This window comes from Cetorhinus maximus, unplaced genomic scaffold (genome assembly GCF_964194155.1).
Source record: "Cetorhinus maximus unplaced genomic scaffold, sCetMax3.hap1.1 HAP1_SCAFFOLD_241, whole genome shotgun sequence".
NCBI classification, from domain to species: Eukaryota; Metazoa; Chordata; class Chondrichthyes; order Lamniformes; family Cetorhinidae; genus Cetorhinus; species Cetorhinus maximus.
In genome coordinates this window covers 165,118-177,599 of record NW_027596203.1, presented here as the reverse complement: position 1 = coordinate 177,599, position 12,482 = coordinate 165,118, and the positions used below count along the sequence as shown (strand labels likewise).

Genomic DNA, 12,482 nt, shown 5'->3' with positions numbered 1-12,482 from the left:
TGGCATCGAGGTGCGGGGGGGGTTCTGATTTTTAACCCTTAAGAAACCGCCAATCCCAACCCAACCCAACAGGAACCCAAACTTGTGCTTAAAACCCGCCCCCCGCTGCCTCATTGACCCAAATGCCATCCACGCCCATTGACCCCTGACCCCCCGTTGCTTGGCGCCCAGGAGGTATCGTAAAATCGCTAGATGGTTGACATCGCCAACATCGTCCAAAGAGTCAACGAGGGCGGGAACGCCCCTCCGAAGCTGAAGAAGGTCAATGGTCACCTTCCATCTTCACCAACATCTCTTCAATAAGTCCCGACCCCGTTGTCTGTCGGTCTTGGCTGTTCCCCCACATGAAAGGGCTCCGAGGTTGTCCCTGTAAAAGGGGGATTGAGAGCCAAGTTTCCCTCCCCCACCCTCCCCTCATACACACACCCCACCCCCACCCCTCCGCCGTTCTCAGGTCAAGAATAAAGCCCTCCTTCGGAGAGCCATTTGGATCCCACAGGCCCCTGGGTGTTGCCATCCTGTTTGTAGAGGTTTGATTGATGTGAAGTTAGATGGAGCGTTTCGGTTACAGGGTGGGGGGTGTTCCTGGGGGCCAGACGTCTCTTTAGTCTCGGAGTCCTGTGGGGAGACAGAATTCAGGAGCGTGACACATGGTGTAATGGAGCAAAACATTAAACTAGACACTCCGTCTGCAAATCTCAGCCAAAACCAGAGGGTCTCAGGCAGTGACAACCGACCTCCAGCCATTGGCCCCTCTCCCCAAACCCAACTCCAGACACTGACCCCTCCCCCCAGACCCAACTCCAGACACTAACCCCTCCCCAAACCCAACTCCAGACACTGACCCCTCCCCCCAGACCCAACTCCAGACACTAACCCCTCCCCAAACCCAACCCCAGACACTGACCCCTCTCCACAGACCTAACACCAGACACTGACCTCCTCCACAGACCCAACTCCAGACACTGACCCCTCCCCCCAGCTACTGACCCCTCTCCCCAAACCCAACTACAGACACTGGCCCCTCCCCCCAGACACTGACCCCTCTCCCTAAACCCAGCCTAGACAATGACCCCTCTCCACAGACACTGACCCCTCTCCCCAAACTCAACCCCAGACACTGGCCTCTCCCCCCAGACACTGACCCCTCTCCCCAGACACTGACCCCTCTCCCTAAACCCAGCCCCAAAACACTGACCCCTCTCCCAAAAGCCAGCCCCAGACACTGACCTCTCTCCACAGACACTGACTCCTCTCCCCAAACCCAACCCCAGACACTGGCCGCTCCCGCCAGATACTGACCCCTCTCCCCAAACCCAACCTCAGACACTGGCCCCTCTCCCCAGACACTGACTACTCACCCCAAACCCAGCCCCAGACACTGGCCCCCTCTCCCCAGACACTGACCCCTCTCCCCAAACCTAGCCCCAGATACTGACCCCCTCTCCACAGACACTGACCCCTCTCCCTAAACCCAGCCCTGACACTGACCCCTCTCCACAGACACTGACCCCTCTCCCCAAACCCAACCCCAGACACTGGCCCCTCCGGCCAGATACTGACCCCTCTCCCCAAACCCAACCCCAGACACTGGCCCCTCCGGCCAGACACTGACCCCTCTCCCCAAACCCACCCCGGACACTGGCCCCTCTCCCCAGACACTGACCCCTCTCCCCAAACCCAGCACCAGACACTGACCCCTCCCTCCAAACCCAGTCCCAGACACTGACCCCTCCCCCCAAACCCAACCCCAGACACTGACAGCTCCCCCTAAACCCAATGCCAGACACTGGCCCCTCCCCCCAGACACTGACCCCTCTCCACAGACACTGACCCTCTCCCCAAACCCAACCCCGGACACTGGTCCCTCTCACCAGACACTGACCCTCTCCCTAAACCCAGCCCCAGACACTGACCCCTCTCCCCAGACACTGACCCCTCTCCCCCAAACCCAACCCCCAGACACTGGCCCCTCTCCCCAAACCCAACCCCAGACACTGGCCCCTCTCCCCAAACCCAACCCCAGACACTGACCCCTCTCCCCAGACATTGGCCCCTCCCCCCAGACACTGACCCCTCACCCAAACCCAGCCCCAGACACTGGACCCTCTCCCCAGACACTGACCCCTCTCCCCCAAACCCATCCCCAGACACTGACCCCTCTCCCCAGGACACTGACCCCTCCCCCCAGACACTGGCCCCCTCACCCAGACACTGACTCCTCTCCCCACACCCAACCCCAGACACTGACCCCTCTCTCCAGACACTGACCCCTCTCCCCAGACACTGGCCCGTCTCCCCAGACACTGACCCCTCTCCCAAGACACTGGCCCCTCTCCCCAGACACTGGCCCCTCTCCCCAAACCCAACCCCAGACACTGACCTCCTCCCCCCAAACCCAACCCCAGACACTGACCCCTCTCCCCCAAACCCAGCCCCAGACACTGGCCCCCTCTCCCCAGACACTGACCCCTCTCCCCCACAAACCCAGCCCCAGACATTGACCGACACCCAAAGAACAACTCCAGACAACAAACCCCCCCCACCCTGACAGCTGACCGCCTGACTGTCAGACACTCTACGCACCCAGACTGCAACCGCAGTCTATTCAAGGTGACAGTCACCCCTCTGAATTTCACCCTTGCTATCCAGTTTATTCTTTGATGGGAACTCATTGGGCTGGGCCCCATTCATGGCCCAACCCTCAGTGCCCCTGGAGAAGATGGAATTCCTGCCTCCCAACAGTTCCTGTGCAAATGGGAAGTGTTCGTTGTACCCAGAGAGTGGGGAGAATGTGGGACTCACTCCCGCGGGGAGAATGTGGGACTCGCTCCCACGGGGAGAGTGGGGGGAGAATGTGGGACTCGCTCCCACGGGGAGAATGTGGGACTCACTCCCACGGGGAGAGTGGGGGGAGAATGTGGGACTCACTCCCACGGGGAGAATGTGGGACTCGCTCCCACGGGGAGAATGTGGGACTCACTCCCACGGGGAGAATGTGGGACTCGCTCCCACGGGGAGAATGTGGGACTCGCTCCCACAGGGAGAGTGGGGGGAGAATGTGGGACTCGCTCCCACGGGGAGAATGTGGGACTCGCTCCCACGGGGAGAATGTGGGACTCGCTCCCACAGGGAGAATGTGGGACTCGCTCCCACAGGGAGAATGTGGGACTCGCTCCCACAGGGAGTGGGGGGAGAATGTGGGACTCACTCCCACAGGGAGTGGGGGGAGAATGTGGGACTCGCTCCCACAGGGAGAGTGGGGGGAGAATGTGGGACTCACTCCCACAGGGAGTGGGGGGAGAATGTGGGACTCGCTCCCACGGGGAGAGTTGGGGGACTCGCTCCCACAGGGAGAGTGGGGGGAGAATGTGGGACTCACTCCCACAGGGAGTGGGGGGAGAATGTGGGACTCACTCCCACGGGGAGAGTGGGGGGAGAATGTGGGACTCGCTCCCACAGGGAGAGTGGGGGGAGAATGTGGGACTCGCTCCCACAGGGAGAGTGGGGGGAGAATGTGGGACTCACTCCCACAGGGAGAGCGGGGGGAGAATGTGGGACTCACTCCCACGGGGAGAGTTGGGGGACTCGCTCCCACAGGGAGAGTGGGGGGAGAATGTGGGACTCACTCCCACGGGGAGAGTTGGGGGACTCGCTCCCACAGGGAGAGTGGGGGGAGAATGTGGGACTCACTCCCACGGGGAGAATGTGGGACTCGCTCCCACGGGGAGAATGTGGGACTCACTCCCACGGGGAGAATGTGGGACTCACTCCCACGGGGAGAATGGGGGAGAATGTGGGACTCGCTCCCACAGGGAGAATGTGGGACTCGCTCCCACAGGGAGAATGTGGGACTCGCTCCCACAGGGAGAATGTGGGACTCGCTCCCACAGGGAGAATGTGGGACTCGCTCCCACAGGGAGAATGTGGGACTCACTCCCACGGGGAGAATGTGGGACTCACTCCCACAGGGAGAGTGGGGGGAGAATGTGGGACTCACTCCCACAGGGAGAGTGGGGGGAGAATGTGGGTCTCACTCCCACGGGGAGAATGTGGGACTCACTCCCACGGGGAGAGTGGGGGGAGAATGTGGGACTCACTCCCACAGGGAGAATGTGGGTCTCACTCCCACGGGGAGAATGTGGGACTCACTCCCACGGGGAGAGTGGGGGGAGAATGTGGGACTCACTCCCACAGGGAGAGCGGGGGGAGAATGTGGGACTCACTCCCACGGGGAGAGTTGGGGGACTCGCTCCCACAGGGAGAGTGGGGGGAGAATGTGGGACTCACTCCCACGGGGAGAGTTGGGGGACTCGCTCCCACAGGGAGAGTGGGGGGAGAATGTGGGACTCACTCCCACGGGGAGAATGTGGGACTCGCTCCCACGGGGAGAATGTGGGACTCACTCCCACGGGGAGAATGTGGGACTCACTCCCACGGGGAGAATGGGGGAGAATGTGGGACTCGCTCCCACAGGGAGAATGTGGGACTCGCTCCCACAGGGAGAATGTGGGACTCGCTCCCACAGGGAGAATGTGGGACTCGCTCCCACAGGGAGAATGTGGGACTCGCTCCCACAGGGAGAATGTGGGACTCACTCCCACGGGGAGAATGTGGGACTCACTCCCACAGGGAGAGTGGGGGGAGAATGTGGGACTCACTCCCACAGGGAGAGTGGGGGGAGAATGTGGGTCTCACTCCCACGGGGAGAATGTGGGACTCACTCCCACGGGGAGAGTGGGGGAGAATGTGGGACTCACTCCCATGGGGAGAGTGGGGGGAGAATGTGGGACTCGCTCCCACAGGGAGAATGGGGGAGAATGTGGGACTCACTCCCACGGGGAGAATGTGGGACTCACTCCCACAGGGAGAGTGGGGGGGAGGTGAATAGTGTCGATGTGTTTTAAGGGGGGAGCTGGATAAACATGTGAGGGAGAGAAAGGATATGGGGATGGGGGTGGGGGGGGTGAGATGGAGAGAGAGAGGGGGGTGGGTGGGTGGGAGGAGGCTGGAGTGGAGCAGGAACACTAGCACGGGGGGGAGAGGGGCCGAATGGCCTGGTTCAGTGCCGGGGTCCGAGTGGGCTGGACTGAAAGCTGTAACGCCCAGTCTGTACCCGCTACCCGATGCCCAGCGCAGCCACCAGAGGGTCCGAGGACCCACAACGTCTACATGGTGCTGTCTCCCTCTTCACCGTCAATCCGACCAACAGATACTTTAACCAGGAAATCAAACGAATGGTTAAAAATGTTAGCACAAAGCACGCGTTTCCTGCCTCCGGAATCTACTTCCTCTTGTCTTAACCTCAGCTCCCTGGTTCAGAAGCAACAGGAGCCCTGCGCATTTATATAGCGCCTACAGCCAGGGGCGGGCGAGCGTCAGCAGCCCCGGGGGACATCGTTTCACCCTGCTCGGCTCCCACCAGCAGCTCTTGTTTTAATTTATTTACCCACGTCTTTAACGTTTACTGGAAAGGGTATGAGGCACCCGGAGAGTAACGAGGGTCCCCACCTAACTCCGCATGGGGGGTTGTCAGGCAAAGTTTAACATCGAGGCACGGGGAGGGGACATCAGGGGCAAGAGGCCAAACGCTCGGGCAAAGGGGTCGGTTTTTAGGGAGAGTCTTAAAGGAGAGTCAGACAGAGACAGACAGCGAGAGAGATAGAGAGAGAGACGGAGAGAGAGAGAGAGAGGGAGAGAGAGAGAGAGAGACACACAGAGGGAGAGAGACAGAGAGAGAGAGAGAGAGACACAGAGAGAGACAGAGGGAGAGAGAGACAGAGGGAGAGAGGGAGACAGACAGAAAGAGAGACGGAGGGAGAGAGAGACAGAGAGAGAGAGACAGAGAGAGAGAGAGAGAGAGGGAGAGAGAGACATAGAGAGAGAGAGAGACACACAGAGGGAGAGAGACAGAGAGAGAGACAGACAGAGGGAGAGAGGGAGACAGACAGAAAGAGAGACGGAGGGAGAGAGAGACAGAGAGAGAGAGACAGAGAGAGAGGGAGACAGAGAAAGGGAGACAGAGAGTGAGGGAGAGAGAGAGAGATAGAGAGAGACAGAGAGCGAGAGAGAGAGACAGAGAGAGAGAGACAGACAAAGAGAGAGAGAGGGAGAAAGAGAGAGAGACAGAGGGAGAAAGAGAGAGAGAGACAGAGAGAGATAGAGAGAGACAGAGAGAGAGAGAGAGACAGAGGGAGAAAGAGAGAGAGAGACAGAGAGAGACAGAGAGATAGAGAGAGACAGAGAGAGAGAGAGAGAGAGAGACAGAGAGAGAGGGAGACAGAGAGCGAGAGAGAGAGACAGAGAGAGAGAGAGAGACAAAGAGAGAGAGAGAGAGACAGAGAGACAGAGAGAGAGACAGAGAGAGAGACAGAGAGAGAGAGAGAGAGACAGAGAGAGAGAGAGACAATGAGAGAGAGAGAGAGAGACAGAGAGAGAGAGAGAGAGAGAGAGACAGAGAGAGAGAGACAGAGACAGAGAGAGACAGAGAGAGACAGAGAGAGAGAGAGAGAGAGGAGAGTGTTTTAGGGAGGGAATTCCGGAGATCAGGGTCCCAGGCAGCTGAAGGCATGGCCGCCAATGGCGGAGTGATGAACGTTGGGAGGTTAAAGTTGGAAGGACACAGCTCCTGGTGAGCCATTCACTTCTGATAATGTCATCTCCACCACACATTGGTCAGGTAGAAGCAGCAACCCTGCGGTGAGAGATTCTGTTAGCAATCCCCATCCCAGGAACCAAATCAGGAAGATACCTGAACGAGGGTGACCGGAGGTGCAGTCAGCCACATTGCCATATCCAGACTCACTCTCACCAGGCTCCGTGTCAACATCGTCATAATCCCCTGGAAGGAAAAATGTACATTCATCAGAGAGAGAGAGCTCCCATAAACACAACCCGGTATCTAACCCCGTGCTGTACCTGTCCTGGGAGTGTTTGATGGGGACGGTGTAGAGGGAGCTTTACTCTGTATCTAACCCCGTGCTGTACCTGTCCTGGGGGTGTTTGATGGGGACGGTGTAGAGGGAGGTTTACTCTGTATCTAACCCCGTGCTGTACCTGTCCTGGGAGTGTTTGATGGGGACAGTGTAGAGGGAGCTTTACTCTGTATCTAACCCCCCGTGCTGTACCTGCCCTGGGAGTGTTTGATGGGGACAGTGTAGAGGGAGCTTTACTCTGTATCTAACCCCGTGCTGTACCTGTCCTGGGAGTGTTTGATGGGGACGGTGTAGAGGGAGCTTTACTCTGTATCTAACCCCGTGCTGTACCTGTCCTGGGAGTGTTTGATGGGGACGGTGTAGAGGGAGCTTTACTCTGTATCTAACCCCGTGCTGTACCTGTCCTGGGAGTGTTTGATGGGGACGGTGTAGAGGGAGCTTTACTCTGTATCTAACCCCGTGCTGTACCTGTCCTGGGGGTGTTTGATGGGGACGGTGTAGAGGGAGGTTTACTCTGTATCTAACCCCGTGCTGTACCTGTCCTGGGAGTGTTTGATGGGGACAGTGTAGAGGGAGCTTTACTCTGTATCTAACCCCCCGTGCTGTACCTGCCCTGGGAGTGTTTGATGGGGACAGTGTAGAGGGAGCTTTACTCTGTATCTAACCCCGTGCTGTACCTGTCCTGGGAGTGTTTGATGGGGACGGTGTAGAGGGAGCTTTACTCTGTATCTAACCCCGTGCTGTACCTGCCCTGGGAGTGTTTGATGGGGACAGTGTAGAGGGAGCTTTACTCTGTATCTAACCCCGTGCTGTACCTGTCCTGGGAGTGTTTGATGGGGACAGTGTAGAGGGAGCTTTACTCTGTATCTAACCCCGTGCTGTACCTGCCCTGTGAGTGTTTGATGGGGACAGTGTAGAGGGAGCTTTACTCTGTATCTAACCCCGTGCTGTACCTGTCCTGGGAGTGTTTGATGGGGACGGTGTAGAGGGAGCTTTACTCTGTATCTAACCCCGTGCTGTACCTGTCCTGGGAGTGTTTGATGGGGACGGTGTAGAGGGAGCTTTACTCTGTATCTAACCCCGTGCTGTACCTGTCCTGGGGGTGTTTGATGGGGACGGTGTAGAGGGAGGTTTACTCTGTATCTAACCCCGTGCTGTACCTGTCCTGGGAGTGTTTGATGGGGACAGTGTAGAGGGAGCTTTACTCTGTATCTAACCCCCCGTGCTGTACCTGCCCTGGGAGTGTTTGATGGGGACAGTGTAGAGGGAGCTTTACTCTGTATCTAACCCCGTGCTGTACCTGTCCTGGGAGTGTTTGATGGGGACAGTGTAGAGGGAGCTTTACTCTGTATCTAACCCCGTGCTGTACCTGCCCTGTGAGTGTTTGATGGGGACAGTGTAGAGGGAGCTTTACTCTGTATCTAACCCCGTGCTGTACCTGTCCTGGGAGTGTTTGATGGGGACGGTGTAGAGGGAGCTTTACTCTGTATCTAACCCCGTGCTGTACCTGTCCTGGGAGTGTTTGATGGGGACGGTGTAGAGGGGGCTTTACTCTGTATCTAACCCCGTGCTGTACCTGTCCTGGGAGTGTTTGATGGGGACAGTGTAGAGGGAGCTTTACTCTGTATCTAACCCCGTGCTGTACCTGTCCTGGGAGTGTTTGATGGGGACGGTGTAGAGGGAGCTTTACTCTGTATCTAACCCTGTGCTGTACCTGTCCTGGGAGTGTTTGATGGGGACAGTGTAGAGGGAGCTTTACTCTGTATATAACCCCGTGCTGTACCTGTCCTGGGAGTGTTTGATGGGGACAGTGTAGAGGGAGCTTTACTCTGTATCTATCCCCGTGCTGTACCTGTCCTGGGAGTGTTTGATGGGGACAGTGTAGAGGGAGCTTTACTCTGTATATAACCCCGTGCTGTACCTGTCCTGGGAGTGTTTGATGGGGACAGTGTAGAGGGAGCTTTACTCTGTATCTATCCCCACGCTGTGAGTCAGTTAGTGAAATGCAGGGAATGAGGTCAGTTGAATATTTGAGCCCCTCGATGACGAACAGACTCCAGTTCCTTACCTGCTGCGGGTCTCTTTGTCTTCGGATCAGATCCTGTGCAGACACTGGGAACATTTTCATAACTCCCCTGCTTTTTATCTGTCTCAGTTTCAGCATCATCATGAACCCCTTCAAACAAATCGTAATGTGGTTAGCGACTCTCCCAAATCCTGTCACCGACTCGTTCACTGATACTTGTTCTTCAATTCTTGTCCACCTCGTTAGAATGACAGAGCCCAGGAGGAGACCATTCGGCCCATCGTTCCTGTGCTAGCTTTTTGACAGATCTATCAAATTAGCCGCCACTCTCTCCCCGCGCTCTGTCCCCCACAGACCTGCAAATTTTTCCCCTTCAAGTATTTCTCCAATTCCCCCTTTTTGAAAGTTCCTGTTGAATCTGCTTCCACCGCCCTTTCAGGCAGCACCTTCCAGATCACAACAACTCTCTGTGTGCTACAGATTCACTCAGACAGGAGGAGTCACGTTACCGATTGCGAGGAGGGATGTATATTTGCTTATTTCTGTGATTATTTTTTCTGTGTTAAAGAAAACTGTGTGTGTGTGTGTGTGTGTGTGTGTGTGCAGGTGTGTATTTGTGTGTGTGGGTGTGTGTTTGTCTGCATGAGTGTGTGTTCGTGTGTAACTGTGTTCTTATGTGTATGTATGCTTGTGCGTGTCTGTATTTATGTGTGGGTGTGCATGTGTGTCTGTGTCAGTGTGTGTTAGTGTGTAAGTGTGAGCATGTGTGTGTGTATGCGCGCGCATGTGTGTGTGTCTGTGTTTGTGTGTGAGTGTGTGTGATTGTGTGCATGTGTGTCTGTGTCAGTGTGTGTTTGTGTGTAAGTGTGAGCATGTGTGTGTGTATGTGCGTGTGTGCTTGTGTGTGTGTGTCTGAATCAGTGTGTGTTAGTGTGTAAGTGTGAGCGTGTGTGATGTATATGCATGTGTGTCTGTGTTAGTGTGTGTAAGTGTGAGTGTGTGTGGTGTGTGTGCATGTGTTTCTATGTTAGTGTGTAGGTGTGTGTGGGTATGTGTGTGAGTGTGTGGAGATGTGAGCATGTGTTAGTGTGAGAGAGAGAGAGAGATAGAGACCTGGGGGAAGGTTACTACATAAAAGCAAAATGCTGCCGATGCTGGAAATCAAAATAAAAACAGAAAATGCCTGAAAAACTCAGCAGGCCTTACAGCGTCTGTGGAGAGGGAAACAAAGTGAACGTTTCGAGTCAGTATGACCCTTCATCAGAGCTAAAGAGAAATAGAAATGTGATGAAATGTTTACTGTTTAAGTGGGGTGGAGCGGGTGAAGCTGGACAGAAGGCCAGAGATAGATGGGGGAAAAGAGAGATTGACAAAGATGTCATGGACACAAGACAAAGCGAGTGTTAATGGCAGTGTTAAAGACTAGAGAAGGTGCTGATAGTGGCATAAAGGTAAGATAGCAGATTCTGTGAATGGCAGAACAGGGGTCAGCGCTCTGTGAAAGAACAACATAGAACAAGTGACAGATAGTGTTTTGGGGGATGGGTGGGGTGAGGGGCTGTGATTGGGAAAAAGAATAGAAAGAGGGACATAAGGGCTTAATAACATGAATAAACAAATAAAGCAAGTAATTGAAAAGTAAAAATAAAAAGTGAAGGTTACTAGAGACAGGCTGCCTGTGAGGTCTAAGAGGAGAAAGGTTAAAGGTGTAAGGTTGATGCATTTGTAATGAGAGGTTATGGTGGGTTTGAGTTACAGGTGAATAGATTGGGTGTGAAATTTGCCTTGTGAGATAAGCGTGTAAATTGGTTTTACAGCTGTTGAGTTTCAAAAGGGAGTTCAGAGGCATCAAGGAACAGTTCATCTTACAGAGTTTCCATGGGTAAACAGGGGGAGGTATCTTAAATGTTATTGACCCAAAAGTAGAGGCAAGATAGAAACCATGGAAGATTTTGATATTTGGAGGAGTGGAGTTCGAAGAGGTGTTTGAGGACAATGGAATCTGGGATTAAAGGGAGGAAAAGGCATTTCAGGAGAGTGATGTTTAACTGAGTGGAGTTGCTATCATGGGAGATTTACTCTGTATCTAACCCCGTGCTGTACCTGTCCTGGGAGTGTTTGATGGGGACTGTGTAGAGGGAGCTTTACTCTGTATCTAACCCCGTGCTGTACCTGCCCTGGGAGTGTTTGATGGGGACAGTTTAGAGGGACTCTGTATCTAACCCCATGCTGTACCTGTCCTGGGAGTGTTTGATGGAGACAGTGTAGAGGGAGCTTTACTCTGTATCTAACCCCGTGCTGTACCTGTCCTGGGAGTATTTGATGGGGACTGTGTAGAGGGAGCTTTACTCTGTATCTAACCCCGTGCTGTACCTGTCCTGGGAGTGTTTGATGGGGACAGTGTAGAGGGAGCTTTACTCTGTATCTAACCCCACGCTGTGAGTCAGTTAGTGAAATGCAGGGAATGAGGTCAGTTGAATATTTGAGCCCCTCGATGATGAACAGACTCCAGTTCCTTACCTGCTGCGGGTTTCTTTGTCTTCGGACCAGATCCTGTGCAGATACTGGGAACATTTTCATAACTCCCCTGCTTTTTATCTGTCTCAGTTTCAACATCATCATGAACCCCTTCAAACAAATCGTAATGTGGTTAGCGTCTCTCCCAAATCCTGAATTTTTCCCCTTCGAGTATTTCTCCAATTCCCCCTTTTTGAAAGTCCCTATTGAATCTGCTTCCACCGCCCTTTCAGGCAGCGCCTTCCAGATCACAACAACTCACTGTGTGCTACAGATTCACTCAGACAGGAGGACTCGTTACCGATTGCGAGGAGGGATGTATATTTGCATATTTCTGTGATTATTTTTTCTGTGTAGTTACACAAAACTCTGTGTGTGTGTGTGTGTGTGTGAGTGTGCGTCTGCATGAGTGTGTGTTAGTGTGTAAGTGTGAGCGTGTCTGGTGTGTGTGCATGTGTGTTTGTGTAATGTGTGTTCGTGTGTAACTGTGTGTTTATGTGTATGTGTGCTTGTGCGTGTGTGTCTGTGTCAGTGTGTGTTAGTGTGTAAATGTGAGCATGTGTGTGTGTTTGTGTGTGTGTTTGTGTGTTTGTTTGAGTGTGTGTGTGTTTGTGTGTGTGAGTGTGTGTGAGTGTGTGTTTGTTTGTGTGTTTGTTTGTGTGTGTGTGTGTGTGTGAGTGTGTGTGTGTGTGAGTGTGTGTGTGATTGTGTGCATGTGTGTCTGTGTCAGTGTGTGTAAGTGTGAGCGTGTGTGGTGTGTGTGCATGTGTTTCTATGTTAGTGTGTAAGTGTGAGTGAGTATGTGTGTGAGTGTGTGTAGATGTGAGCATGTGTTAGTGTGTGAGAGAGAGAGATAGAGACCTGGGGGAAGGTTACCACATAAAAGCAAAATGATGCAGATGCTGGAAATCGAAATAAAAACAGAAAATGCCTGAAAAACTCAGCAGGCCTTACAGCGTCTGTGGAGAGGGAAACACAGTGAACGTTTCGAGTCAGTATGACCC

General features: G+C 54.2%; 1 protein-coding gene across 1 annotated transcript in view; it reads right to left on the bottom strand.

Annotated features, from left to right (window-relative positions):
• Positions 1–549: 549 nt before the first annotated feature.
• LOC144673063 (scavenger receptor cysteine-rich type 1 protein M130-like) overlaps positions 550–12,482 on the bottom strand; it is a 39,589-nt gene continuing 27,656 nt past the window's right edge. The window contains exons 15-18 of the mRNA XM_078535060.1: positions 11,482–11,589; positions 9,004–9,111; positions 6,752–6,841; positions 550–618 (exon numbers count right to left, since the gene is read on the bottom strand). Of these exons, the coding sequence (XP_078391186.1) occupies positions 605–618; positions 6,752–6,841; positions 9,004–9,111; positions 11,482–11,589 (320 nt within the window). The 3' untranslated portion in view covers positions 550–604. The remainder of the gene's footprint in view (positions 619–6,751; positions 6,842–9,003; positions 9,112–11,481; positions 11,590–12,482) is intronic.